The sequence below is a fragment of the Trypanosoma rangeli genome (assembly GCF_003719475.1).
Source record: "Trypanosoma rangeli strain AM80 chromosome Unknown Tra_15.4_contig_00029, whole genome shotgun sequence".
NCBI lineage: Eukaryota > Euglenozoa > Kinetoplastea > Trypanosomatida > Trypanosomatidae > Trypanosoma > Trypanosoma rangeli.
In genome coordinates this window covers 32,532-60,269 of record NW_021705773.1, presented here as the reverse complement: position 1 = coordinate 60,269, position 27,738 = coordinate 32,532, and the positions used below count along the sequence as shown (strand labels likewise).

Sequence of the window (27,738 nt, the reverse complement as noted above, 5' to 3'; positions counted from 1 at the left end):
GCAGTAAGTAGGACGGGACCTAAAGGAAAGCCCACACGTTCAGTCGCCGAGGGACCACTAGCAGGTGCATATAGAAATCTCCCAATGGCATAATGTGTTGCGCCACCTGCTCCCGCCCTCTCAGTACTGTTCCTTATTATCTCTACCTGCACTTGTTTTCTTCGGTGGGGGGCTGTGACGCTTCCCCCTGCCGCTGTTCTCCATGGCTAGCAAGGCGTGAGGTGACGCGTCACTGTGTGTGTGTGTCTACCACTCACTGTGTGCATCCTAGTGCCGCCGTCAGCAATGCTGAGTGACGATGTCAGTGCGCAATTGAGCCGCGATGAGCCCGTTGACCACCTGCACAGAACCCAACGCGTACTTGCCCGCAGTCACAGTCTCAGCCTCATGCCAGAGGAGCGGCACCTCTGGTCGCCACCATCACGGCAGCGGCCCTTAAGTGCGGCGGGGGGGCCATCTGTTTTCGTCGCCTGCAAAGGATGCTCTTGCGGCGCATCCCGCACGGCCCAACGCCTCTAAGCTCTTTTCTGTGAACGTCATCGTAGTAGGCTTGGGCTCAAATGTCGCCAAAATTATTATAGATGGGTTTGAGAAGGAGAAAATGTTGTACGCAGAGGCAGACAAACTGCAGCTGGCGCTTGAGGCTGCACTGAGAGAGGCAAGAAACGTGCGTGTGTTGGAGCCTGCTTTGGCAGTAGCTGAGTTGCGGAAGCTCGCCCGCTCCGGTGTTGCATGTAATTAGCCGCCCCGATGGTGCGTGAAGAACAGGAGAGATGGTTCCCCACTATCCCTCTTTTTTCCCCCACATGCGCACACAAGAGGCAAGCAAGCAAAAAAAAAAAAAGAACGAGAAGCCTGAGGTACTGGAACAAGAAGGAGTGTATTCTTCACTCATGAATGGGGAGGGAGGGGATTTCCAGAGTCGTAGGCGCTTGGAGAGACAAGAGGGAGAAGTAAAACTAATACAAAAAAGGGTGGGAATATATTGCGTGGGGTGCCGGAAAGACGAGGAGTGTGCAATGAAATTAAGTGTATTTGTATTTTTGGTCTTTTTTAGTTTTTTTTTTTTTTGGTCAGAGCACCCTTGTCCTTTCATTGCGCTTTGCCTCTTCCTGCAGCGGAACTGAATCGGAGTGGGAGCGGGGACCTCCATTATGGTTTCACTTGCATCCCGACTGATTTTGCTCTCCATTTATTTTATTATTTTTTCTCTTGGAGCACAATAAAAACCAAAGTGCGTTTTCTTCCGTGGCTACATCGCTTGGTTTGGCCTGGCGGCCGTCTTGGGTGAGATTTGGGGCCCGGCAACCAGGCGAGTTATTCCTTACACCGCCGGCGATTGGAGTTGGCCCGTAGCGCCGCGACTGATGAAGCCGTGGGTTGCCGTGATTGACAGGCAGGTTCTTCGACGCAATGCTGCGGAGATTCAGCCCACGGAGAGTGTGTTTAATGCCCATCACATCACACAGAATCAGCTTCTGCGGGTGCAGCAGCGCGTCCGCGAGCTCGTCGAGGAGAACGCGAGGCTGGACGAGCAGTGCAAGAGTCCATTGCAGTACGTGCGGACGCTGGAGCTTGCGTCAGCCGGTGCCATTAACTCCGCAGCTCGTGGAGAAGAACTGGAGGCGAGGGTAGAGGAGCTGCAGAAACAGCTGCAGGAGAGTATCACAAGGGAGAAGGATTACTACAAAAGTCTTTACGAGGCCAAGCGCCTCGCCGAGGAGAACAAGGCGCTGCAGGGAGAGGTAAGTCAGTTGAAGGAGCAAGAGGCACAACACGAAAACGTATTACGGATCCTAAGAAATGATTACGCCGCACTCAAACAGGAGAATAACGTGGTTAGGCCAAAACTGAACACGCTTATCAGCGAACGGGATCGCTGCATCAAGGAGCTGCTTGCCGCCAAGGACACGATGGCGCGGATGCAGGACACCATTTTGGAGTACGAGGATAAGCTGAATCAGATGCGGCGGAAAAAACGGGAGGAAAGCGGTGGACCCGCGGGATCGATGTATGTAGACCCAGTGGTGAGCAACTTAGTTTGCAAGCATCACACGCCGAGGGACCCTACAGCCATCCGACGGGATGTCGCTAGTGCGTTGGAGGTTGCAGTCGCGAGTAGTCAGGCATACGCCATCAATCAAGCGCACGGCGATCGATTGTTGTACGCGATATGTGCTGCGGATAGCGGAAACCTACTTGTCTCCGCCGGTGGGGATCGAATGATTCGTCATTGGGAGTATAGTACCGGGAAACTGCTGCGCAGTCATCCCAGCACAGACGTGCCACTCTGCGTGGACAGCAGCTCGCATTACTTACTTTCCGGTTGCGCCGATGGTATTGCCCGATTTTGGGACATGCATGCTCTGCGCACTGTGGAGCTGACGGGACATCGTGAGAAGGTGGTGGCGGCGTATCTTTCCCCGTCTGCTCACACCGCATTCACCGCGAGTTCAGATCGTACCATCAAACTTTGGGATGTTCGAAACGGGTCGTGTCAGCGAACCATCATGTGTTGTAGTAGTTGCAATGACGTTTGCGTGGGTGGTTCCTTCATTCTTTCAGCGCACTACAACGGAAGCATCTGGGTCTGGGACCGCCGCACAAATGATCACGGCACAGAGATCAAACACGCTCATCAGAAGGGCGTCACATGTGTTCGTTTAGACCCCAGTGGTCAGCGGTGCGTTTCACTCGGGCGCGACGGCTCTGTCTGTGTGCGTGATGTACGAGATATGTCCCGTGAGTTCCTTCGCATTGAAGATAGTGGGTTGCGTTGCTCAACAAACCTCGCACGCCTTGCGGTAAGTCCAGACGGAAGGCTCTGCGCCTTGGGCAATCTGCATGGGGCAATTCTCTTTGTTTCACTCGATACCGGTCGCGTGCTCGAAGAAAAGCTTTTGGGAGGGCACACGATGGCAGTTCACAGTGTTGTGTGGACGCTTTGTGACTCGACGCCGATGCTTGCCTCCATTGGAGAGGACAAGCGTATTGTTGTGTGGCGGTAAAACCACTGTGTAGATGCATACAGAATCTACTAGTTATTGTTGTTTGCCCTTATTTTGGGGAGGGCGCCGTGGTGATTTTTGTCGTTGGTTTCGTTTTGTTTGTTTGCTTATCCAACGTTTTGCCCTCATGCATCTTTTCTTCTCTCACATACGAGTGCGTGTGTGTGCCTTGTCATGATCACGTTCCTGCATGTATTCCACTTATGCTTGTTGTTGCTTGTTTGTTTGTGTTTTGATGTGTGTGTCTGCTGGGTAAAGAGCCCGAAGGTGGTATGCATGACCCTGCCAAGCGATGCGCATTTGCACATCCCACACCTCGTGACACGCCATGCAGCAATGAATGTTGAAACCACACCGTTGGGGGGCACCCTGAGCAGGGTCTGATGGTGACTGTAGTAGTTGTGACACGAGGGAAACTGCACACGAGATGATGAGCCGCTACGAGCACGTCATAGAGGTGTTAACAGCTCAGGCCTTGGCGCAGCAAGACGAGATCAATCAACTGAGGGCCATCCTTACTGGGTCGGTTGGTCTTCCCGCCGCAGACGTGGCTGGAGAGGGTCGTGGGGAACAATTATCGTCTGAGGGGCATGCTCTGAGACGGCATGAATGCGCGAAGGCAGTTGTTGAGAGCAACTCACCAAATACCTTGAGGAAATGTAACAACAGGCACAGCCTGCCAAAGGGCTGGCGGCGCCGTGTGGAGGACTATACAGTACAGCTGCTGGAGGCGTACATGCGGTACATGGATGAATGTTTGGCGCAGGGGTTGGTGGAGCGGCTTCGGCGTGTCACCCGCAAGCACGTGATACGCTCTTTGGATAAGGAGATTTCTCGTGTCATGCAGGAACGTCAGCGGCTTCTGCAGGACCGACGCATATTATTGCGACAAGCACTTGATGCGGATAACCACCAACACCATCGCATGTGTTCTTCCTCTGTGCGGTTGAAAGAAAAAGAGAGTAGGGTGAGTGTGGACCATATCATTCCCGCATCACGGGCTTGGCCGAAAGAAAGAGATGCCTCACATGTAATTTCAGTGATGGCAAAGGAAGACGCCAGACGATGTGGATCCTTCAGGAATTCTCCTCTGAGGCAGCGGGAAGTGGACCTCGGCCGCACTACCGAGATGAGGCCGTGCATTTCTTCCCTTGCCACTGATTCATCCGTTTCAGGGTCAGGTGCATCGTATCTGCGCCAGCTGGACCACACGCTGTTGGAGCAACTCCGGCGTAAGGTCCTGGTACTAGAGAAACGCCTCGCCGCGGCCTCCTCCTCAGATTTCTGCGGAAACGAGCCGTCGTCGTCACCGCCGCCCCCGGTAGAAACGACACATGACTGCATGGGAAACTCTGGTGAAGGCTTCTCCTCGTGCCCCCCGACCAACTCCAGCAGTGTGATTAACGCAAGCGATGACATAGAGCTCCTTCTGAACGTCTTCGAAGGGCTCCAACCCGCCAACGCCGTTCAGAAACTGGTCTTGTGAGGCATTTTGGGGTGGAGGAGTTGAGGAAACAGTGTGTTTTTCTTATTCTTGCCATTCCGTGTTTGCTGTGGACTTGACTGATGGTGTTGGCTCTTTTGGGGTCCTCCACGCCCTTCTCTGCCTTCCGTCGCCTCGCATTTCCCAGCGTGATCCACCTGTGTTTTTATGCTGAATCCCTCGAGGGAGGGAAAGCATAAGGATGAAAGGAGTTGGCGAACAGACGAATGGATGGGGAGGAGGAAAAGTGAGAGGGAACGGTGACAAAAGAGTTTGAGGAAGACGGTGAATATATATATTTGGGGGGGAGGAGGTCATATAATAAGTGCCCATGTGAGTCCAACCCTGAGTGTTGGTTCTACGTTCATGCCTTTTTTTTTTCTCACGCCGAACGCAAAAGGGGATCTAGGCCGCAATGGTGGATCTATCGGGCTCTGACGATGGGGCACTGTCGGCCGAATTTATGGTCGCCCTTGAACAACGAGCGGCAGATACGGTGGCCGATCTCAATCGTGCCCTGAAGGCTCACCAGGAGAGTCAAGGTCAGCGCACGCATAGCGCACTCGTTCTGACCGTCACCGCTGCACAGCGTGTGGCAAAGTTGCTGGCGACCGTCAAGGAGAAGCACCCACTCAGGCGTCACTCAACTGCTGCTCCTGTCTCGCTGCTCGTGAAGCTGGAGAGTCACCGCACTGCTATTCGTCGTGCACTTCCTGCGGCTGTGGCTGCGGCAGAGGCGGAGGCGCATAGGTTGGGAGGTGCAGCTGACACTGTCAATGCCTTGCGCTCGCTGCTGCACACACGCTCGCTGTTGAATGTGGAGCTGCGCAAAGTGCAGGGGGCCGTTGACGAACTGGCAGGGACTTCAGTCTCGTTGGAACTGCTCCAGAGCACCCTGCAGGACGTTAACGCAACGGTCGAAGTGGCGCAACGCTTGGTGCGGAAGCTGTTGTCGGTAAAGTCCACGGATGACTTTCTACTGCGTATCTCTGTCGCCGTGTTTGTCGTTGTGCTGGCGTACATCCTCGCGCAGCGTCTCTTTGGTTTTTTTCCAACGTTAATTTACCAAAGGTAGCCGTCCGTGACTGGTGGCAGCAGCGCTCAATATTTCTCGTCGAGAGGGAAGACATGGAGAGAAGAAACAAAAAACAAAAGAAAAGGAACCAGCGGAAAAGCGGAGAATGAAAACTTGCTGCAATTTTCTGTTGCCCTCTCCCTTTGGTAGGTCTCTATCTATGCGTCTGCCTTTGTGTGCCCTCTGCCGGTGAATGAACTCCTCCCCATCACTTTCTCTTGCTTCTTCTTATCTTTCAATCCATGTTTGAGGTGAAGTGTGTCATCAATGAGCAGTCCGCTGCAACAGCAACCGCTACAAGCGAAGGACGATGGGACGAGCTGTCGCCGCCCGCAGGCGCTCATCCCCACCGTTCCCGTGACGTCCACGCAAACCGGCAAGACAGCCAGGACGCAGAGAACGGTGCTGTTGAAACCTGAAGTGGGCGTGGGTCGCGGCACGCCGTCAATTACTAACGATACAAGGCTGAGAAACATGCCGTCATCTTCTCAGTATGCGTTTCCAGGAATTGGTGACACAATGGCAACGACTGTGAACTCAACAACACATACAACTAATGCTACTGCCACAGCGACAAGTCAACCGGCATGGGGACGTCCGAAGCTCATGCAGGAAGTGGCAGCGCGCCTTGCGAAGGTGACGGTAGATTGTCAATCCAATGTTTTTCCTGTTTTTCTCAATGATCCAGAGACAAGGCAGCCGTGTATCTTTCCAGAGGAGGAAAAGGAGTTTTCCCCCGAGAGGAAACTAATAATGGTACCCAACATGGGCATTGCTGCTGGGGTAAACGCCATGGGAGGCTATTCTAAACGTTTTGCAATGTCCACACTGGAGGCGACGCAGTGGATGAAGAGAGAACGCGAGTCGAATCGACTACTCTTCTCGTGGTGGGAGGCGCGGAATGCGTGCCGCCAAGACGAGGCGGAGATTGCCGCTGTTGTGGAGGAACTTCGAAGTCCACTGTGGGCTTTCTTCCGGCAGGCTCTTACTGAGGAGGAAGCGCAGTGTGTCGTGGAGCTGATGCAGTCACAAGCTTCACCGGCGTCGGCCCCAATGCAGTTGAGTCCAGCAACGGTAAGAACGAAAAAAAACGTCGCTATGAATGGCAGAGGAGAGTCTTCGTCTTCGGCATTTCTTCTTTCAAGCTCAGAGCGTGGTATTATAATGCCATTGAAGCTCTATGAAAGAACCTTTCGTCGCGTGCTTGGTCGTTTGCATCAACATTTCTTGTCGCTGCTGCGGTGTCACACGACAGGCACGACGGAAACCATTGAACTTCCACTGGAGTCACGAGCACTAGGCACCAAGTATGTTCGGTTCCTTTTAGAATCCCAGTTAGAGCTGATTGAGGCTGGAAAAAAACATTCCAGCGATGATGATTCAACGGGATTGTGTCTGCCAGTTGTATCTATTCCCGAGGAACGCTGCTTTAAGCCTATGCTCGAGGCTGAAACCGCATTTGCTGTCACTTTGCTGTGGCGCATCCTTGATCAGACGAAATCCATGCTGCCCGGTATGACTTGGGCACTGCAGCTTTACACTCGATATGTGTTGCCGCATGTATATGAAAAATTTTTCTTATTTGAGCGGCATTTACCGAGGACGGGGGCTTTTGGCGAACAGGTTGAGCAGCTGTATGCCTTGCCTCTTAATCTTGTGCGGCAACGAGCCATGATTGCGTCCACTAAGCAGGCAAAGGAAGACGTGAGATATATGGAGAAATTTTTAAAGAGTTGGGCGTGGCGCACGTGGCGGCGTGCTATAGTTGTGCAGCGTCGGCGCGAGGACACAATGGGGCTTCTGGAGAAGAAGTTGCGGCGCCTCTACAACGTGATACGCTTGCAGAAGTCCTTTGGGGAGTGGCGCCTCGCCGCAAAGGCAGGACGATTCGCCGCCCAGCTGGATATCATCGACATGAAGTACAATGCATTTTTCTCGGGGGCGCAGCACGCCGCTCGCAGCATCTCACTTTTTCCCGGCATGGACGAAGGGTTGGCAAACTGCCCTGCCACACTCCTCAACAAGAACAGGTTTGTCGCCCTGAAGCTTGCCGAGACGGCGCAGCACACGAAGGCAAGCAAGACGCCTGTGTCCACCGTGGCCTCAGGCTCCGCGACGCCGCATGGGGACAATGCGACGACAGACGATGCGGGTGCCTCCGACGTCTCCATAGTCAACCCACGACGGAAGTCACTTTTGATTAAGACAGCACTCATGGAAGCACCACTTTCGGGCTCCGCTCTGGAACCAAAGGAAGGGGTTTCTGAAAAAAATCTAGATCCGGATGAAATAGCATTGCGGGGGACAACGTTTATCACTTCCGTTTCGCCCGCAAGCGACGAGGACGTTGATGCCTCCTCCTTCAATAAACGTGCCTTTAAAACCTTTGACGCCATGCTTAAAAAACTGCAGGAGATGGAAACAATCAGTGGTTACTTGCGCCAAGAGATTGCCGTTCAGAATCGTCTTGTGCAAAAACTGGAGCGTGATAACAACAGCCTAAAGAGTAAAACACGCGAGCTCGAGGAGAGTCTGTTTCGCTCCGAAGAGCAGCGACTGCAGTGTTCTAATCTTCTACAGGAGAGGGAATTGGATGTGCGAGAGCTGGAGCGACGCATCACGCGGCTCAAATCTCGATTGCGTTGCCAGAGGCATAGGCCATGGCAGCGCACTGTCATGCGGATAGTTGGGGATATCTGTGGTGCTCATACAGCTGCCTCCGAGCACGCGGATGAGTGCCGCATTGCTCGCAAGATGGTGACGTCAGGGACGAGCCTCAGCAACGATAGTGGCCCTCCTCATATGGGGGAAACAGCGACGGACGTTTACTACGGGTCACGCACGAGTGGAGGTGCGTCGGCACCAGGAATTCAGAGACAAGACTACGTGGATGATAATGAGGATCAGAGCAACGACAGTGGCTCGGAGATGCGGGCCTCTGCGGAGCTCACCACAGAGGAGCAACGACTATTTGGAAAGATTGCACCGATTGTCATTGCCTCTACGCGTGATATGCCTGATGCGCAGACAATTCTGCGTGACTGGGCAAACGGCTGTCTGGCAGATTTGGAGTCTCTTGACGACTTGAAGGGGGGCGCCCTCTCAACTCGATTTCATCTGTTTTCAGATGAGGTGCGCAACGGGGTGCTATTTAGTCGGCTGCTCTTCTACCTGGCGCTACCACGGTACCAAAACAAAACGGCTACGGCACATTATGCAGGCACAGAACTCAAGCGCAAGACATCCGAGCACCTGGGCTTCACGGAGAACCGAAGAAATCTGTTGATGCAGCAGAACGTTCAGCTGGAAACCCCTTTCCCGACCTACTCGGAGTGTTTTGGTGACCTGCTTAATCTTAAGCCCTCGGGGCGTATGTCGTTGCTGCTGCAGTTTGCAACAGAACTCATGGAAGGAGCACAGCAGCTTGGGGATGAGTATATAAGAAAGCGCATGCTCGTTCTTCGCGAGGCTGCACTGAAAGCGACAGATATGGTGCCACTACCGGCCGTAGATCGTGTGGAGTTGCTAGAAATTGTTGACCCCTACGCCTTGTCTCGGGGAGATCGTAGTGCAACACTCACTTTTATTGCACTCCTGTACGTGCGTTTTTCACATCCCTTCAACCATAAGGCATCTCAGAGTGCATTGATTGAACGAGAGGCAATGTTGTATCTCCTCAGTGGTGGAGCCTATTCGCAACAAGATCAGGACAGCATTGCCGCGGCCTTTAAGGAAACCGCGTCCAAAGAAAAACTGCCGGCGGAAGAAGGGGAACTCTCCATTGCACGAAAGTTTTTGGCGGAATTGGAGGAAGAAGATTGCACACCATGGCAACTTTTTATGAGTTACTGCAAGCCCCTAATTAACACTATGGCACATCCTTTTATCTTGCGTGGCAACTTTTGGCCAAACGTGGCGTTTGACTCTCCGGAACTGGCCCAAATACTTGGATCTCTCGGCCTTGCGCTGCATCGCTCGCTAGAGGCCCACCGGTGGCATATTATCGTTTCCTGTCTTGTGCCAGTACGAACATATAGTGGACTGAGTCGTGGCATTTTTACCGGGCGTCGGGCGCAAGCTGCGGCCTTGCAGGCTGGGTTGGAGCGCGACGGTGATTGGGTGTTTTCAATGGAAATTTCATGTGTCCAGAATATATTCAAGCAGCGAGAGTTGGCGGTGCGTGAGGCCATCAATGCAGGGACTCTGGCAAAAAACAGTACCGGGATCGGCGAAACATGGAACAGCGAGACTGAATTTATTGAGCTTGACAAGTCGTTGTTGGTGTCCGCCTTTGGAAAATGTGGTAATGACCTTTTACAGCTTTTCTTACAACGCGGTAGCCTTTCGGAGTCGTGTGCGATGCCGGTCTTAGATCTTGGCAGTTGGCGCCTTCTTTGGTTGGACCTTGGCCTCGTGAACCCGGAAAATACGGGAAATTCACTGCTGGATCTGGAGCAACTAACGAGGATATTCTGCCTTGTTACGGAAGCAGTGATGGGGAGTCGGAAAGAGAGACTGTTCTCTGACTTCTATGATGTGGGGAGCTGGCAGCAGCTTCCAACGTTTACAAGCGTGCTCTACTTCCCTGAATTTCTTGCGGCGGTGGTGCTCCTTGCGCATGAACTGTTCCCGCCAGTGAGTGATGCAATAACATCGAAAGCAGGATCTGTGGTGTGGCTTGCGGATGCCCTCACACAGCTTGTCTTTAAGCACATAGCACCGATACTCTTGACGAAAACCGCGGATGATCCATCGAGCGTTATGCGGAGCCTCCGATCCAACGTGAAGACTCAGCAGGTTCTCATATGCCAGAACAAGGCTCTGTTGGTGCTCTTTAACTCATACTGCAAGGAGGTCTGCGGGGTATCAGGGATGGAACGGGAACAACTCCTGCAGATGCTGAGGGATGCAATGCTAACAAGCACAGATATCTCACAGCATTTGATCTATGAACTTTTTCTGTCTTTTAGTGTCACTAAGAAAACCAGTGAAGCAGTCACAGAAGAAAAACGGCGCGAGCAAGATGCCCGTCCACGTGACATGCCGGTACAACGCCGCCGCACCAACGTCAGCATTGTTGACCCTGTACCGGATGTTGTGTTGCCTACAGGAAAATCGAAGGAAACCGCCGTGCTTCTCTATGATGGGTTCATTGAATTTCTTTGCGTGTTGTGTCACTTCAAACAGCCAAATCCACTGATACCATTTGATCAACGGCTGGAAACATTTTTGCGTCGTGGCCTCCTGCGACCACTGGCCCAGCGCAATGACGCCTTAGCTGCCATCCTCTCAGTAGAGAAGCCAGCGTTAAGGAAGGATGTATAAACATGGAGCGAGGCACTGCGCTCTCTTCCCTTTCTTTACTTGCTCCAGAACATCACACACATGCAAGCACGGTATACGTATACACTAGACGGTACTTACACGTGGCATGTTTTTTTTTTGTTTTCTTTCCGTCATCTCATTACTCCAACTGTTATGAAATGATGGTGGAAGTGATGTACAATGAATTGAAGCAGAACGCGGTACGGAGTCTTGTGTATTTTCTTTATTCCGTCCTTGTTTTTTTGCTGTATTCTATTTTGTCTTTGGATCCTTGACCACCTAAGGCGCAAGGGTCAATGTATTGTCCCTCTGTTTTCTATATATCTTTTTTGTTTGTTTGTTTGTTTGTTGTTATTACATGTATAATAATATATTTTGCTTGTCACTTTTCATTTGTTTTTAAATTATTCTATTAATCTCGCTCTGCCTGCGGTGGGAACAGGGTGGCAGGAGTAAAGCAAAGCAGCATACACACAAGGAGGGAAGAACGGTGAGGTGTGTAAGAGGGGGAAAGGTGAGAACGAGGCGGACGGAAAGGACAAAACAAGAAGAAAAAAAAATGACGATTCTTTCGAGACCAACTTCCTCCTACTCATACCTTTCATGGAAAGTTCTCGTTGGCAGTGTTGAGGACCGCCTCTGCGTTCAGCAACGCACAGACGAGGGAGTCGAGAAAAACAAACAATTTTTACATCGCCTGTTATACCGCAGCACGGATCTTGTGCAGTACCGAATTATTTACTCATCCGACCCGCTCGACTACGCGGCAGACACGGCGAGGCAAAGTGTGGCTCGAAAGGAGGTAAATGCGCCACCACGGATGGTGCTGGCCGTCGCTGACGATGCTCAAGCTATTATGCGCGAGTGGGAAATAATTACGCAGTTATGGAGGAAGTACGTCTTGTCTGACATGAGTAACGGCCTAACGGTAAACAGCTGGAAAAAGCTGTACGCTCACATCGCGGATTCTACCACGCCGGCTGGCACGCCAACAGTGGACATGGAGCTCACAGCAGACGGTGATAGAGAGCTGCTAAAAGGAGGAAATTATTGTTCCCTGTCTCCCTTCTCCAGAGTCCCAGAGGAAGAAGAGGCGCCAAACCGGGAGCCACTGAAGCAGCAAGAACCGCTGTTAGATGTCTATGATGTCTATCTTATTCGTATAATGCATTTATGGTGTTGGACTTACCCCTTGGGCACACTTCTGTATTTGTTTTTCTTGGTTATTGCTTCGAGGTGCGGTGTGATGCAGTTCCCACTTTTTTGTATCATTACGCTCTTGGTTGGATTTACGTATCCCCTTCGATTAATGGACAGCGGGGAGCTAGCGGGGGGCGGGCGAATACGTTGTCGGTTGGAAATGCTGCTCGGTTGGCGCAGCCCTCGACATGTGGTGGCCTCGCTTATTGCCCTTGTCATGGTGGAACACGTGGTGGCGCTCCTCTTTCCAGAGTGGAATTTGGTGGAGGTGCTTGGGCGTGCATTGCTCCCCATGCTGGCTGCATCGCTTATGTACAACGGCGTGTTCCACGTCGTGGAGGCGGTGAACCCACAGATGCCTTTTGATAGCGTTGAGAATCACACCTTCAAGACACAGGTCATTTTGGAGGAAGAAACTCTTCTGGACGGTGAAAAAGGGGGAAAGGAATTCGTGGTGGATGGGAACCTGGAAAGGGCGCCACCGGCGCTGGATGCACGCAAGAAAGCCCTCCGCGATGAACTGACTCCGGAAGGACCCTTTTCATCAATTATCACTCGCTGCATCGCGTTTGCCTCGGTGTCGAATGGTTGGGAGGTGCGAGAGAAGCGTCCGAACGGCGCTGTGGTGTTGGAAAGGCAGAGTATGTACTCCAAAAATGCAGCCGTGCTTTTTATTGCTAACGTCCCACACGCGAATGTAGGAACACTGCAACACTTGCTGCTAGACGATCCAGAGTTTACAGATGCCAAAACATCCTACGCGTACCAGTACGACAAACTACTGGTCCAACGGGCAAACGTGGCGATGTTGGGCATAAACGAGTTGTTGGTTTTAACACGCTACAAAGCGGCTCAGTGGGGCGTTTCCAGCCGAGAGGTACTGAATTGGGTGAGTTGCGCCAACCTTTTTACCCCGTCGCAGCAGGATTCACTTGGCCTGCGACGCGACGATGGCAACGAGTTGCTGGCTTTTGCCCAGTGTGGGGTGGCGTGTGCGGATGACGTTGTTGTCGCACTTCCACCCGCACCGACCTCGGAGGTCTATGAGCGTGCAGCGGCACACATTTACCTTATTATGGGTCTTGAGGAGGCAGATGGCTCCCTGACGCTTCATGTCTGCTACGACGTGGACCCCAAAGGCCGCATTCCCAATCGATTTCATGCCTACATTAACAAACAGCAAGTTGAGAAGGCCGAGGCAATTATGACGCTGCTGGGTAAAATTGGTCCCAAGCAAAATATTGTGCGTCCGTATGTCAACGCGAGGGACTTTGATCCTATCATCCGTCACTCGCCGTCTTGTGGCAACGCAACGTCAAACAAGGAAACCGACGCTTGGGAAAACGCAGGGATGCTGACTCTCAAAACGACTCCACCTGACACGGAGGTGGAACGGATTGCAAGGCGCTTTGTACAAGAGCTGTTTCTGCGTGAATGGAAGTTGCATTCAGAGAAAAAAGGTATCACTCTCTGGACAACGAGAACCCCGTGGTCAGATAGAAAGGCGATGAGGACAATTTCATTTATTCCTGGTGCGACACTGGGCGATGTGGAGGCCGTTGTGAACGATTTGAGTCTTGCACCAAAGCTGGACAGGAGCATTGAGAGCCAGGTGGTGCTTAAGAAGGTTTCTGAGGCTGTAATGGTGCTTCGCACAACGTTTCACGCTCCGATGTGGGGAGTGGCAGCACGTGAGGTAGTAACACGTGCAACGACCGCGTACTACTTTGGTCTGGCCGAATGCGTCGCACTTGGGCTTCCGCCCATGAACGGGGTGTGCGAGGGTTCTGTGCTTTTGTGCGTTGGCGAGGACGCAGCGAAGGAGTTTCAAACAACGCCCAAGTATTGTAGAGGACGTGTGTTTCTCTTTGGTGTCTTGGCGGAGGAGGTGGAGGATGAGCAGGGGGTTCGGGGCGTTCGCCTCGTGCGATGCGCGGCGGCGGATCCTGGCGGCTCTATTCCGAATATAGTCGTTGATGCCGCGCTTGTGCTCCAGTTGGAAAACGCGGCAAACATGGTGGAGTTCATCAAGCAGCAAGCGGCTGCCAGGAAAAACAGTTTGTGACGCAAAGCCGGTGCGCTGGTCGCGTGAAGAAGAAGGAAGAAAAGGGAAGAAAAAAAGTTCGTGGATAAACGTCTTTACCCTCTCCCCTTTTTTTCTAGTTTTTTTTTTTTTTTTTTGCCTTTTTTTTCTGTTTTTCAATTTGGGGGGTAAATGTTTTTTTTTTTTTTTCGTGCGGGTTTGCTGATTGTGCGACGCGGTCCTCCCCAAATGGACGCGGTGCCAGCTCCTCCGTGGGTCTTGTCGAAGACCTCGCCGTCCGCACTTTGCCTGCGCCAGTCGCCTTCTCACGGAGGCCGGTGTGTGCGGAGTTGTTTTTGATGCGCTCCCACCGCAAGTGCGTCCTTTCTTACGTGTGTATGTGTGTGAGAGAGAGAGTGTACGGAGTTCTTTTTGTGCTGTTTTGTGTGTGACCGCTGTCGTTGCTTGGGCGAGTTGCAGAAATAGATGTTTGCATACATATGATTTTACTGTTACTTCTTCCTTTTGTTTTTCTGTGTTTGTGTGCCACGTAACGCGGCGCCTCATGCACAAACAACAACTGCAGACGGGGGGCGCCGCAGAAGACCGACGGAAGGGGAACGACGTTTGGCGACGGTTTTGCCGTCCATTCAAAGGGGTTCATATTTTACGCGGAATCTGCGGCGAGCGGAGCACAGACCAACGCGGCTCAGGAACAGCGGAAGGAAAAGGGACGAGGTGTCTCTACCTTCGCTACAACGATCACACGCCACCGCTACCACCACCACCACCGCCCCGTAGCGATAAGCGGCAAGAGAGAGCGCAGGTTGGGGCGGGGGCAGCACAGGAGGTGTAGCGACACCCTCCTCCCGCCCTTCTTAAATCACCACAGCGTTTGGGTGAAAGCGAGTGGCGGGAGGGGGTAGGGAGGGCTGAAGCTCCGTTGGGCGCCTCAGCGGTGAGACATAGATCAGAGAAAGGGTGTTCGTGACTACACAAGGTATTTCGTCACACGTATTACGGACATAAAATAGAATTTATTATAAGAGGCGGGGAAAGGCATTTTAAAAAAATTTGGTTTTCATAGAGGCCTCCCTACATAGATAGTTTTGAGAGTTCATCGAAGAAGGATCCGAGCCACAGTCGTGAACACACACATACAGAGAGAGGCGGGGGAACAGTGTGTTGGCTGAGGTAAGGGTAAATAATTTGAACATAGAAAAGATTAACGAAACTGACGACGTGTGTGTGTGTGTGACTGTTTTAAGTCCCTGCTGTTAGGAATAGAAGGGGTGTACGGGAGGAGTGTGTGAGTGGGGAAAAAAAGGAAAAGGAAGCACAGAGAGGGAGTGAGACAAGGAGAGGACGAAAAAGAAAGAGGACGTGGAATTTTGCGTGCATGACTCAGTTGTCGCCGCTTGCATCAACGGCCGTAAAATACACAAGCCTGTTGGCGCGCGTGGCGTGCTTCGGCCGCCGTGGAGTTAACGACCCCCTGCCACACGTCCTTATTTGCCGCGAGGTTGCAATACCGTGTTTGTCGCCTGTATCGAAGTGTTTTGTCCCCACTGCCCTCCTCTCGTACGTCCCTTCCCTAACAGAGGGAGGGGCGCCGCACGTCACTACCGCTTCATCGGGGGCGGAGTCATTGGCCAGGGTCGTTGGTGTGCACACACATCGTCACTGCGGGTGGGGGTGGCGGCAGCAGCAGCAACTCACGCTAGGAATGAGGTGTGGCAATGCGCCTCTGCAGCACCAGCGCCGAGGCATGGCAACGCGTGACAACTGTATGGCTGACAGCACATGCCTTACCGCCTCAACGCGGGCCGAGGCACTCGAGCGGCAAGATAAGCGGGAGGAGCAGGATAAGACAAAACAGGAAGGGAGAAGCCGGAAACCGCGTCTAATATGTAAGGTTTGGCGCTCTGTGAAGCCTGTTAGCAGGGCGGCGTGCAACGGTAACGGTGGAAGGCTGAGACCATGCAGTTGTACCGCTGACTTAGTCGACGCCTCAGGTGGAGGTGGTTCCTCGGTCTCGACTACGACTCGGTTGGGTTCTCGTGAATCCGCGGCTGCACTTAGCGGGGCACGGCAGGAGAATGACCAAAATCAAATGTACGAACAGCGATGCGATGAGGGCATTGATCAGGCGCAGAATGCGTCAGTCATGACCGTTTTAGGTGGAGAAAGCAAACAGCATGAAGAGCTGGCACGCATCCATCCTTCCGCTTTCCCAAATACAGTGACGACTACAAGGGGGAGAAGTCAGCACGACGGGGATGCTCTTGTGTACAATGTTTTTACGCACCGTGTAGTGAAACGCTCCGCCGCGAGCATACGAGCTTTGGTGGTGTTGGGCATTGGTGTCTCCCAAGAGTCACAAGAGCTTGACGTGGTGGACCCTGCCGCTCTTCTTGAGTTGCGAAGCAAACTCCTGATGAAGCAGGTGAGTTGGCCGGCGTTGTGGCGGAGCTCTCTTTTCCGACAGGTACAGTATGTTCTTATACGCACAAGAGCGAGAGAAGAGGCGGCAGCGGCGGTGGTGGAGGAAGTTCGGTGTTTACTTCGTACACACTACCAACGAGCCAAAACCCGCAGTGGCGCCGGAGTTGTATCAAATGATGACACCATGGGGAGCCGAGATGGCTCCTCCAGCGATGAGGCCAGTTCGAGCAGCAGTATGTTACTGGAGGAACGGTTATTTACGTATCAAGATTTGAATGCAGAGCAGCAGCGTGTTGTGGATTTTGTTCTTGAAGGACACAACACATACATTGGAGGAGGGGCTGGTACGGGCAAGTCGCTGCTGCTGCGTGTGATTAGGCAAGAGCTGGTGCGTCAGGGTCTCTCGGTTGCCATGACGGCAACGACCGGTATTGCGGCGACGCGAATTGATGGTGTGACGCTGCATCACTGTTTTGGAGTGAATATGCATGGCGAATGTACACGTCGGGGCGAATTGCGTGCGTTTGATGTGATTATTGTGGACGAAGTATCAATGTTGTCGAGGGAACTATTTGAATCGCTCGAGTACCAACTTCGGCGAGCAAACAGTGTGGATTTACCCTTCGGCGGGGTGCAGGTGATTTGTTCAGGGGACTTCCTGCAGCTTGGTGCAATAGCCTCGCTGCCCCTCGTACACTCCGCAGTGTTTCGACGATACTTTGCGATGCTTAAACTGCGACAGGTGGTGCGGCAGTTGGGGAATGAGCAATTTGTGCGACAGCTACAGGAACTGCGTCGTGGTAACGTCCCGCATGACCTGCAGGACACGATCACGTTCTTGTCGCCTGGAGAGAGTGCGAAGGCCATGATGACGAATGAAGAATCCGCAGTAAAGCTTCTCCCCACAAACAAGGAGGTTGATGCAATTAACCAGGCCGAGTTGGAGAAGTTGCCTGGGGAGCTTGTGGTGCTTCCAGCTCAGCTCCAGTCACCGTCGCTGTCTGGCCGATGGACGGCAACGTATATACTAGCTGTGCAGCACGGAGACGCAACCGCCTTGGACAAGAATAAATTGTTTGTGGCGTTGGAGCAGTATGTGTTTGAATTTGTGCAAAAAGTACCAAATGCCTCCAGTCTGACAATATCGCTTTTAGGTCAACGGCATGTTGTCCTCTACAAGTTGTTTGTGGACGCTTTTGTGTTCCGGGTGCGCATTCCGCATGAACTAAATGAGAAGGATGAACACGAGCTTGCGTGTCACCTGCGTAACCTGGAGACATGGCTCCCGGTGCAAGGGTTAGGAGTCTACCTGAGGGAAATTGTGGCGTCACCTGATGGTCTGCACACTGACGTCGACGAGTACAGTCTGACCCAGTACGCGAAGAACTCCCCCATGATGTCACCGCTTGGACTCAAGAAGGGTGTAAAAGTAATGCTTCGCACCAACCTCTCCCCAGGTCTTGTGAACGGCAGCCTTGGCGTCGTGGTGGGGTTTACGGAGTTGAAACTGGACAATCTACCGCGGTATCTCACTAAATTTGGGCGGCTAGAGGCCGTGGATAGTTACACCGAGTTCCTTCAGTATGAGCACAGTTTTCCCGTCGCTTTGGCTCCTAAAGTGGACTTTGGTGGAGACAGAGTGATCGTTGTTCCACCCACGACCTTTTTTGTTGGGGGATTATCGAATACAAACCATTATCACATGGGTATTGTGGCGTTTCCGCTGTGCCTTGCCTACGCCTTTACCGTGCATAAGGTGCAAGGGCTGACCTTGGTGGGGCGCGTGCACCTTGAGCTCTCCCGCATGTGGCCCTGTGAGCACCTGTTGTATGTTGCCATGAGTCGTGTGAGGAACCCGGATCAGCTGACGGTGTCTTCATTTCACAGAGATTTGGTTCGCTGCGCCACGGAGTGTTTGCTCTTTGATGAGTCTCTGCCATGCGTTGAGGGGGTGCGCGTCTTGCCACACTTTTTTCAGGCCACATGGCGCCGTGTTCCAAGTAGACGCAAGCTGGCTCTCCGTCAGAAGCAAATGTCGAAGAAACACGCGAAACACGACAATGCTGGCGCACAAAGAGGCTTTTTAAGGAGACGAGTCAGCGTTGTGCCTGCTGGCCGTTGAGGGTGGCGCCACCGCATGCCAAAGATCTGGAAGTAAATACCACCGCCTTTCACTTTGTTGCGTGCGCATTTGTGCACAAAACCAAACACCGCTTTCATGCCTGCGGAGGTGCGTTGGGTGAAACCATAGAGTGGGTGTGTTTGTTTGTATTGCCTTATTGCTTTTGTTGAGGGCTTGCGCGAGGGGATGACCGAGTCTTGTGGAGGTTGGACGCGAACAAGTCCAAGCCACAAAACTTTTTTTTTGTTTTGTTTTGTTCGTGTGTGTTCTCCAACTTATTGCTGTGGGGGTGGCGCCACGCGGGGCAAAGTGTGGGAGGCCTCCTCGTCCCAGCTGTCGCTGCTTCACCGCGGTGAGGCGGGCTAAAGGCGCTTTCAGCACCTCCGTTTCGTTAGTTTATTTGAGGACTAATGGGCAATGCTGCGGAGTCGCCTTGGACCCGCTGCTGCTTACCCCAATGAACTCGTTGCGGTCGTTATGGAAAACAAACAAACAAAAAGGAGAGAAGAATAATAACAACAACACGCCGATACATACCTCCATGGAAAACTAAAGTATACATGTTTTCCTCCTGTGTTGTATTCAGGGGAAAAGTAAAGCTTAGACTATTGAACCCTGTCTTTCTTACGCATCGACAAGCTCATACGGATGATGTCATGACACTACTAACGATCCAACTGCGTGCATTCAGTTTTTTTTTTTTTTCATGCTCGTCTGCTTTTAATAATTTTTCCTGCCTCTTCCTTTATCTCTTTCTGTGTGTGTCGGTTTTACACATACACACATGCGCATCTCGTCTGCCCTTTCGTTGTCTGTTGTAGCTGCTGTTCCCCTCTTTCCGAAGGGCATAGAGGTTGCCTTGAGGTGAAAGGCCGAGAGGGGCTGCTTAGAAACGGAAGGGAAAACAAAAACAAAAACAAACAACAAAGGGAACGAGTACTGCGTTTTCAAAATAGAACAGGACTTCCCTCCTCCCTCCCTCTCACTGAGGCACACGTTTCTTTTCTAAAAAAATATTGCCCTTCGTTGGTCTTCCTGCTGTTTGTGGCTTTGATTGAATTGTCTGCCCTCCGTCGCCTCACCACCTCGTCACCCTCACTGCGATGCTGCGCCGCTTTGTCTCGCCATGGCTGTGCGCAGGGGTCGCGACGAGAGTAGTACTGACGGGCTACAAGGGCTATGCGTGTCTCCGTCATCCATCCACAACGTCTCCCAGCTGTGACATACACCCGATGTGCACTGCGCGACGCTTTATGTGTGAGAAGCAGCCGAAGTCGTCTTCACTAAAGGCTAAAAATGCTGCTAAGCGACGTGTTAAACTCCCGATTGCCGTTGAAAGCGTCGCAGATGTCCAGCTGAAACCAGGGAACAAACACAAACTTCAGCTACCACAGCCAACGCTGCAGACTGTTGCCCTAGCGTCTTCGCAGCTTAAGCAGAAGCGGCTTGCGGGAAAACAGGAGGAAGTGGGGCTTTTGGAAGCCTCATCTCGGGCGCCAAAACAAGAGATTGAGATGTTGCCACCGGTAAGCAACACCATGCAGCAGTTTGCGGAGTCTACGCTGGTGTATAATGCGCTCACTGGGCGTATGACCTCGGAGTTATCCCCATCAATGCTGTGCCTTAAGAGCATAGGGTTTGGTGTCAATGAGAAGCGACAGGTATATTTGGAGAAGCCCGAGGTGCTTCGCCAGCTCGCGCAAAAAATGCGCAACGGGACGGCGACGCTTCCGGCGCACTGGCCAGTTTCTATCATACGTGCTTTAGGTGTTATTCTTCGAAACCGCGCTATCATGGACCCTGCAGAGGCGATTCAGCAGATGATCCAGGTGAAAATTAATAACTTGGCACATAACCGCTATGCTGACATTATTAACGCTGTGGGTAGCGGTGACATCGATGATGTCTTAGACCGTCCCACTGATGATCTGCAGGCGGTGGAATTGAACGAGGAGCAGAAACACGTGATTGAGCTCGCCCTGAAGGGACACCTGATGTACATTGGTGGGAGTGCAGGTACAGGAAAGACGGTCTTAATACGTGCTCTGAATCATCGACTGCAGGCGGAACGCCTACGTGTCGCAATGACAGCCACAACCGGGGTCGCTGGGTGCCACATTGGCGGCTCCACATTCCACCACACATTGGGTGTCTCCTCACAGGGAGAGTTTCTGCGAAAACGCCACTTGTTAGACTACGATGTTATTATTGTGGACGAGGTATCCATGCTTTCGAAGCGAGTGTTTGAGGAGTTTGACCGGACATTGCGCGAGGAGGCGGGGACGCCTGATATCCCCTTTGGAGGGGTACAAATTATTCTTTGTGGGGACTTTCTACAGCTTGGGGTGATCAACGAAGCCTCTATTATCACCTCCAAGCTGTTTCACGACTCGTTTGTAAAGCTGCGTCTCGAGACACAGGTCCGACAGGCACCGGACAGCATGTTTGCAAAGGCGTTACAGGAACTGCGTCTAGGTGTTGTTTCAGACGGCCTTTTGCGGTCCGTGCAACAGCTCCCCGCAGGAACAATGGTGGAGTCGGCGGTGAATCTGCTTCCTACAAACAAGGAAGTTCACGTGGCGAATGAACGGGAGTTACAGCGACTTCCCGGGGACGCCATTATGCTGGTGCCAGAGACGGGTATTACAACTCTTAAGTGTGATGCCACGGCTACAGTCCTGCTGCGCACGAAGCCTGACTTCAGCGAAGAAGAGTTCTCAAAACATGTGCGTTCGCTTCTTCAGGCGACGCTAGACATGCCCAAGTCCTCACTGCTTTGCCTCTACCGCGTGTATGAGGATGGGCATGCAATGCGTGTTTGCCTTCCACAGGGAGAGAGTGCCGCATGGCGTGATGCAATGCGTGAACGATTCCTGGAGGTTGCAGGCCTCATCAACGACTTGGAGCTTGGCGCGACCGTGACGGAGATTCTGCCGAATGGTGACGGCATGCACACCCCCGAAATCGAGGAATACCTTCAAAAATTAATGCAGAAACATCCGATTGCGCAACCGGTAACATTCAAGAAGGGGTGCCGTGTCTTGCTGCGTGCAAATCTTTCCTCACGCCTAGTGAACGGAAGTATTGGCACCGTGGTGGACTTTGTAGAATGCGCTCTTGAGAATATTCCAAGTTTTCTTCGCTGTGATCGCGTGGACAACTGTGTGGAGCGCTACCGAATTTTCTGTATGACGGAGTGTGGAATGCAGGTCCCCTTGTTGCCTGTCGTGCGGTTTCACAGTGGGAGCACCATTGTTGTTCCTCCCTGGGAGTTCAATGTTGGGGGTGGGCCAATCACAAATTACTACAGCCTGAGTAGTGTGGCGTTGCCGCTGTGCCTTGCCTACGCCTTTACCGTGCATAAGGTGCAAGGGCTGACCTTGGTGGGGCGCGTGCACCTTGAGCTCTCCCGCATGTGGCCCTGTGAGCACCTGTTGTATGTTGCCATGAGTCGTGTGAGGAACCCGGATCAGCTTAGTATGTCATCCTTTCAGCCCAGCATGGTGATCGCCAATAAGGGTTGCGTGGAGTTCGATCGCAAGCTTCCTGTTGTACAGGAGTTGCCGCCAACCGCGAACTTTCATGTCTCTTCATGGAAGCGCTGCAACGACACTATTTACAACCTTCGACGCAGAGGCGCCTCGCTCAGTCACCTGCTCGCTGGAGCTACCTTGAATGGGGGGAATGGGACCGATGGTGAAGGAGCGAAGTTGGTGACGCCGGTGAAGGGTACATTAGAGCACTCGGTGCTTGTAGCGCGCCGGATGCGGAAGCTTATCAAGTGCACGGAGCGTGCCGCGAAGTTGCAAGCAAATCGTCAAAAGTCTCAACCCGTCACGGCAGCTGGCAACACCGACGATATTGACGACACCACGGCGGTGGAACACGTTTTATAGAAGCACAAATGCACATGTTTATCCCTCTTGTTTTTTTTTCTAATTATTATCATTGAATTATTATTCATTCCCCCTTATCTTGTTTTGTTTTCGATCCCAAATGGGGGGGGAGGGTGCGTTATGGAGGGTGGGGAAAGCTCCCGCCGTGACTGGCACCTCGCCACCGTATACTCTGTGAACGTCGCCGTGACCCACAGAGTACACGGTGGGCGAGGCACATCACTATGAAACGACACCCGCGCTCTCAGCATAGAGCACCACCAAAATATTATGTATGCCACTTTCACCACAATCCTCTCTGTTTTGTTTACTGTTTAGAGTGCTAGAAAACGAGTGACACGAAGTCAGCTAGTAGAGGGAAAGCACGAGGAAAGACTACCATCTGCACGACAAAGAGTTTGATTGTGCCACGTGATGTTTCGTCCCTTCTCTTCCGTTTGCTTTTTTTTTTTGGCACTGTCGCTTATTTATTTATTTTCCATCTCAGGGTATTTTGTGTGTGCATGTGTGTGTTTGTTTGTTTATTGACTTTCACACTTCGAATATCACTCGTGTGACCTTTGTGGATATCAATATATACGCTTTATTTTTGAGCATGGATCTCCTCATCGGCTCGCCCGGTGTTACAACTCATAGACACGTCTTATTTCCCCTCCTTTTACGCAGCACACGAGTGCTGCATGTGTTTGTAGCGTGTGGAGGGGGTATGTTTTGTTTTTGTTTGGGTTTGGGTCTTCTGTGGAAGATGTGGGCACGTCTCCAGTCCCACGGCGAAGGCACGCCGAAGAAGTCGGTGTGTTGAATGTCACTCTGGGGACATTAACAACAATTGTGAGAGGCAGTGAAAAGGCGTGTGAGGAGCGAAATTCATCAGTGCACGTCTGCGTTGCCGTGTTAGCGCCCTCTCTTTATCTCTCTTTCTCTTTGGTTTTCCCTCTGTGGGTATTTGTGTGTCTCTGCTCGAAGACACCATAATTTGCGGGTTCCTCGCACCCCACCGGTAACTGGTGATGTCTTGGCATTTGTGCATGGGCACACCGCCACCAGCGCCTCCCGCTCCCTTCTCACACGTTTTCTGTCTCGTCGCTTCACTGGTCTGCCGCACGTTGGAAGCAGCAAAAAAAAAGTTTTTTTTTGCCTTTGTTGTTTCAACGGCATACAAAACAAATAATATAATATAATATAATATATATATATATATATACGCACACAAACAAACAAACAAGAAGCAACGAAGGAAGACAGGAAACGGGTGACCGGAAAAAGGAAAAAGGTCAGATGTCTGCATTTATTATCCCTGAGAAGCGCGAGCAGCTTATCATCATGGCGAAGGTCGCGGAGCAGTGCGAGCGCTATGATGAGATTATTGTGTGCATGAAGCGCGTGGTAAAGCACAGCCCCGTGCTCTCTTCGGAGGAGCGCAACCTACTCTCAGTGGCGTACAAGAACGTTATTGGGGCCCGCCGGGCGTGTTGGCGCAGTATCACCGCCCTCGAGCAGAAGGAGGATATAAAGAAGGACAAGAACGTCACCCTCATCAAGGGCTTCAAGAAGCAGATCGAGAAGGAGTTGAGTGAAATCTGCTCCGATATACTGGATCTTATCGATAAGCATCTTCTGCCCAACGCAGACACAGAGGAGACGAAGGTGTACTACCTCAAGATGAAGGGCGACTATCACCGCTACTACGCCGAGATTGAAACAAACACAGAGGAGCAGAAGAACAAGGCGCTGGAGGCGTACACGCAGGCGATGCAGTACAACTCCTCGCTTAAGCCCACGAGCCCAATCCGGCTTGGCCTCGCACTAAACTTCTCCGTCTTTTACTACGAGATCCTCAAGAGCCCGGACCGCGGCTGTCAGCTGGCACGTCAGGCCTTCGAGGAGGCCCTCAGCGACCCCAGCGTGCTCGACGAGGAGCAGCACAAGGAGGCCGCCCTCATCATGCAGCTCCTCCGTGACAACCTCGCGCTCTGGACAGAGGACGCCCACCCGGAGGGACGCGACGACGGCACCGCCATGGAGGAGCTCGAGTAGTGTGGGCAGAGAGCTGGAGGCGCATTGGAGAATGGCGTTGGCGTGCCATCCCATCATAAAACTGACAGCAAGGAAAAAAAAAAAAGCAACGTTGTGGGGGAAAAAATAGAGTTGAAATAATTGAAAAGGAAAAAAAAAATGAAGATGACTCAACAACAACAACAAATGAAGAAAAAAAAATGTTCCCACGTATTTATCATCATGTGCGACTCAAATCCAGTAGGAAAAAAAAAAAAAACTGAGGAAATGAGGGAACAAAGGAAGAGTAAGAGATGAAGGAGGGATGGCATGCAAAAGAGGAGGAAGCCTTCTTTTAGGAAAAAGAAAGTGAGGGAGCTAGTCACGCCTCAAGGCAATTCATGAGGAGGGTTGAGGTTGTTGTGTGCATGTAGACTGGAAGATATATGGAGAGGATGCGACGAGGGCAGAAGACAAGTGTGGAGGGGGAGAGGAAGAGAAATGATGTAGAGAGAAGGAATAAGAGGTGGGGTGCGATGAAAGCCAACATGTGAAAGGGAGTACACGAACGATGCCTGTGAAGTGCGAGGCTGCTGCATGCAGCAGCCGAGGACACAAAAGCAAAAAAACAACGAAAAAAGCCGACAAAAATAATTCCAATGAAACACAAAGACACTGGAAAGCAGGAAAGATCATATTGATTTGATTCATGGCGTTTTCTTAGACTCATTCCCGATTCTCTTGAGTTTACCTGTCTGCTTTTAACTCGTTTTTTTTTTGCTGCTTGCGTGTGTTTGTCATCTGTTTTGCGGAGCGGTTGGGGAAGTATATTATAGAAAACAGTTTTGTTTTGCTTCCACAGGTGCAACGACCGTTTGTGTACGGTGTTTGTGGGACATATGGACGCTGGGATGAGGGGAAGAGGGCAATTATGGATGGGAGGGGGGCAGGGGACTGCAGCGAACACAGGCGGGGAAAGGAGAAGAACGGAAATAGATTGTGGGGAACACGGGGAGTAAAGTCAAAACGGGTCGTAGGAGAATGTTGGCAGTGAAGCACAAACAATGAAAAGGAGGATGAAAAAAAAAGAAAAGGGGGGGGGTGCATGCCTACGCGATGGGAGATTTCTCTGCGCGCTCATCCACCCAATTTATTTTTGTGGTTGTTTTTGGTGAGAGTCTTTTTTTTCCTTTTTGTTTCTTCACCCCTGCCCTTCTCTTCGGTGGTTAGATCCGCCGTCCTGGCATAATGGGGGGAGCGAGAGCGCGAGGGGGTGGTGAGAATAAAAGGGCGAGGAAACAGTGGGAGTAATGAAGCAAATGAATGGACTCGCCTTTTTTTTTCTATTTTTGCTTGTGTGTGTTTGTGCGTGTGTGCTTGCGGCGGCTGGTGGTTCTGCTGAGTCCGCTGTTTGTTGGAGGATTTTATTCTTCTTATTTTGGTGTTTTTTATTTCGTTTCCTTTTCCTCCTCTCTGCTACTTTATTATCCCTTTTTGTTTGCCCCCTCACCTCCGCTGCTGCGAGGCTGTTGTGTATGCGCTCCTCCACGAAATGTGTCGGTTGTGTGCCGCGTCGCTTCCTCCACACCCACTGGCTTCCCGCTGCCGTCAATTATCCCCTTTCCCACATTTATTTTTTCCGTTTGGAATGTTTGCTCCTATTCCCAGGTGCCCAGCAGGAAAGCGCGCACTTACCACCACTGCCGTACAGCCATGTTGTGCCTTTGCGTGCAGGACTGTGAGGGCGGAGAGGAAGATGTTCCATGCCAGGACTTTTTTCATTGTTTTTTTTTTTCCTTTTTTTAAAATATGGTATTTCTCCACCCGTTTCGTTCATTCTGTTGTGTGCATGTGATGCTTGCTTCTTGTGATCTGATTTTATCTACTTGCGCTTTGGCGCTTGATTTCTATTTCCCTCTTTCTTCTTTGTTTCTATATTTCTCTATTTGCCCTTCTTCTATCTGTGCACGCTGTAATCAGTGGTGGTAGGCCGCAAGTAAGTCCGAAAGGTGGGTGCAAGGCAGAGACGCATATTGTTCTTTGCATTGTTCAAATTGAGAACGTGTGTTTGGATCGCGTACCACTGCAGGTGAGTGGAACGTAGCAGGAGAGGGAAGGGAATGCCGCCTCTTCCTGCCTTCAGGTTTTTTTTTCTTGCCATTCGACAGCTGTCGAAGCCGGTAGTGAAGGCAATTGTCTCCCGGGCCCAGCGCAAGGCAACCGTCACGCGTGCTGTGTGCATCGGCTTTGGTCGGTTCTCTCTGGGCATCTCTCTCGTCGTTGAAAAGTGGGTTGCGGAGGACAGATCACGCGGAGGCGATGGGTCAATGGCGGGCCTAGGCCGCTCAGCTGCGAAGACATGCGAAGATGAAAAGGGTTTGCTGGTGGCTCCGAGGTCTCGTTCATTGTTGCAGACAACTACAGCGCCGAGTGGGTCCTCAGGAAAGCAAAGGATTGGTCGGTTATTATTGGGTCGCCCGATGCAGAGCTCGTGGGAGGCGTTTCGTTCAGCATACTCTCCATCCATTGAAGAGGGACCCCTTGTGAAAACTGGAGCGGAGGTTCTTATAGAGCTGATCGTCTATTCTATTCTTGCTGTTGCTCTTTTCTTTGAAATTAGCACTGCCTCCCTCGCGGCTGAGGAAAAGGAGACTTGTCTGCTGAAGCGCGTTGAGGCACTTGAGGGCAAGGTAAACGAGCTCATTCAGGATCATCATGCGGACGCAGTGAAAGAGCTTGAGGTGCCGGAGACGGTAGTCGTGAGCCACCTCGACCGACTTAAGAAGAGGATACGTAGCACCTTATTTTGCATGTTTTAAGCGTCGTGGTTGACGTTGGCGGTGCAGCTCTCGCGGACCATGTATCGGAAAGCGGGGTGCGGGAAGGTTTTTTTTTTTACTCTGGAACACGGAATTGATTTTGGGCGTGTGAAAAGGCGAAGGAGGGGACACGCCTAACTACAAGGATCCCGGGGCACGAAGATGCTAGCTGGCATGCGTGCTTTCCAAACCTCAGCTGGATACCAAGGCCTTGTGCTAACTCCGTTGTGAGATTGACTAAGTTCATTCGTCTCTTGTGGTTTTAAACCCACAGGCACACATACGTTTCTTTTTTTTTTCGAGGTGTGCATATCTATCTATCTCTCTCTCTCTCTCTCTCTCTCTCT

At 51.9% G+C, this 27,738-nt stretch overlaps 9 protein-coding genes across 9 annotated transcripts, besides 12 other annotated features; all 9 read left to right on the top strand.

The window, feature by feature from the left end:
- Positions 1-1,034: 1,034 nt before the first annotated feature.
- Positions 1,035-1,071: a sequence feature (A-rich).
- A 296-nt stretch (positions 1,072-1,367) lies between these two features.
- On the top strand, positions 1,368-3,008 carry TraAM80_01445 (Protein tipD; the record flags this gene model as incomplete). Its single annotated transcript, XM_029378486.1, has 1 exon — positions 1,368-3,008. The coding sequence occupies one exon, from the start codon at positions 1,368-1,370 to the stop codon at positions 3,006-3,008; it is 1,641 nt and encodes a 546-aa protein (XP_029241675.1).
- Positions 3,009-3,212: 204 nt separating this feature from the next.
- Positions 3,213-3,256: a sequence feature (A-rich).
- A 182-nt stretch (positions 3,257-3,438) lies between these two features.
- TraAM80_01444 (uncharacterized protein) lies at positions 3,439-4,494 on the top strand (the record flags this gene model as incomplete). The annotated part of the gene is made up of 1 exon (XM_029378485.1): positions 3,439-4,494. The coding sequence occupies one exon, from the start codon at positions 3,439-3,441 to the stop codon at positions 4,492-4,494; it is 1,056 nt and encodes a 351-aa protein (XP_029241674.1).
- A 412-nt stretch (positions 4,495-4,906) lies between these two features.
- TraAM80_01443 (uncharacterized protein) lies at positions 4,907-5,566 on the top strand (the record flags this gene model as incomplete). The annotated part of the gene is made up of 1 exon (XM_029378484.1): positions 4,907-5,566. The coding sequence occupies one exon, from the start codon at positions 4,907-4,909 to the stop codon at positions 5,564-5,566; it is 660 nt and encodes a 219-aa protein (XP_029241673.1).
- Positions 5,567-5,833: 267 nt separating this feature from the next.
- Positions 5,834-10,891, top strand: TraAM80_01442 (uncharacterized protein; the record flags this gene model as incomplete). Its single annotated transcript, XM_029378483.1, has 1 exon — positions 5,834-10,891. The coding sequence occupies one exon, from the start codon at positions 5,834-5,836 to the stop codon at positions 10,889-10,891; it is 5,058 nt and encodes a 1,685-aa protein (XP_029241672.1).
- A 325-nt stretch (positions 10,892-11,216) lies between these two features.
- Positions 11,217-11,244: a microsatellite.
- Positions 11,245-11,450: 206 nt separating this feature from the next.
- On the top strand, positions 11,451-14,156 carry TraAM80_01441 (uncharacterized protein; the record flags this gene model as incomplete). Its single annotated transcript, XM_029378482.1, has 1 exon — positions 11,451-14,156. One exon carries the CDS (start codon positions 11,451-11,453, stop codon positions 14,154-14,156), a length of 2,706 nt encoding a protein of 901 aa, XP_029241671.1.
- Positions 14,157-14,243: 87 nt separating this feature from the next.
- Positions 14,244-14,324: a sequence feature (GA-rich).
- A 545-nt stretch (positions 14,325-14,869) lies between these two features.
- Positions 14,870-14,909: a microsatellite.
- A 604-nt stretch (positions 14,910-15,513) lies between these two features.
- On the top strand, positions 15,514-18,681 carry TraAM80_01440 (putative DNA repair and recombination protein,mitochondrial precursor; the record flags this gene model as incomplete). Its single annotated transcript, XM_029378481.1, has 1 exon — positions 15,514-18,681. The coding sequence occupies one exon, from the start codon at positions 15,514-15,516 to the stop codon at positions 18,679-18,681; it is 3,168 nt and encodes a 1,055-aa protein (XP_029241670.1).
- Positions 18,682-19,784: 1,103 nt separating this feature from the next.
- Positions 19,785-22,577, top strand: TraAM80_01439 (putative DNA repair and recombination protein,mitochondrial precursor; the record flags this gene model as incomplete). The annotated part of the gene is made up of 1 exon (XM_029378480.1): positions 19,785-22,577. The coding sequence occupies one exon, from the start codon at positions 19,785-19,787 to the stop codon at positions 22,575-22,577; it is 2,793 nt and encodes a 930-aa protein (XP_029241669.1).
- Positions 22,578-23,071: 494 nt separating this feature from the next.
- Positions 23,072-23,098: a microsatellite.
- A 646-nt stretch (positions 23,099-23,744) lies between these two features.
- Positions 23,745-23,779: a microsatellite.
- Positions 23,780-23,802: a microsatellite.
- Positions 23,803-23,855: 53 nt separating this feature from the next.
- Positions 23,856-24,614, top strand: TraAM80_01438 (14-3-3 protein; the record flags this gene model as incomplete). Its single annotated transcript, XM_029378479.1, has 1 exon — positions 23,856-24,614. One exon carries the CDS (start codon positions 23,856-23,858, stop codon positions 24,612-24,614), a length of 759 nt encoding a protein of 252 aa, XP_029241668.1.
- A 1,107-nt stretch (positions 24,615-25,721) lies between these two features.
- Positions 25,722-25,771: a sequence feature (A-rich).
- Positions 25,772-25,926: 155 nt separating this feature from the next.
- Positions 25,927-25,948: a microsatellite.
- Positions 25,949-26,345: 397 nt separating this feature from the next.
- Positions 26,346-26,376: a sequence feature (A-rich).
- Positions 26,377-26,692: 316 nt separating this feature from the next.
- TraAM80_01437 (uncharacterized protein) lies at positions 26,693-27,391 on the top strand (the record flags this gene model as incomplete). The annotated part of the gene is made up of 1 exon (XM_029378478.1): positions 26,693-27,391. The coding sequence occupies one exon, from the start codon at positions 26,693-26,695 to the stop codon at positions 27,389-27,391; it is 699 nt and encodes a 232-aa protein (XP_029241667.1).
- A 320-nt stretch (positions 27,392-27,711) lies between these two features.
- Positions 27,712-27,738: a microsatellite.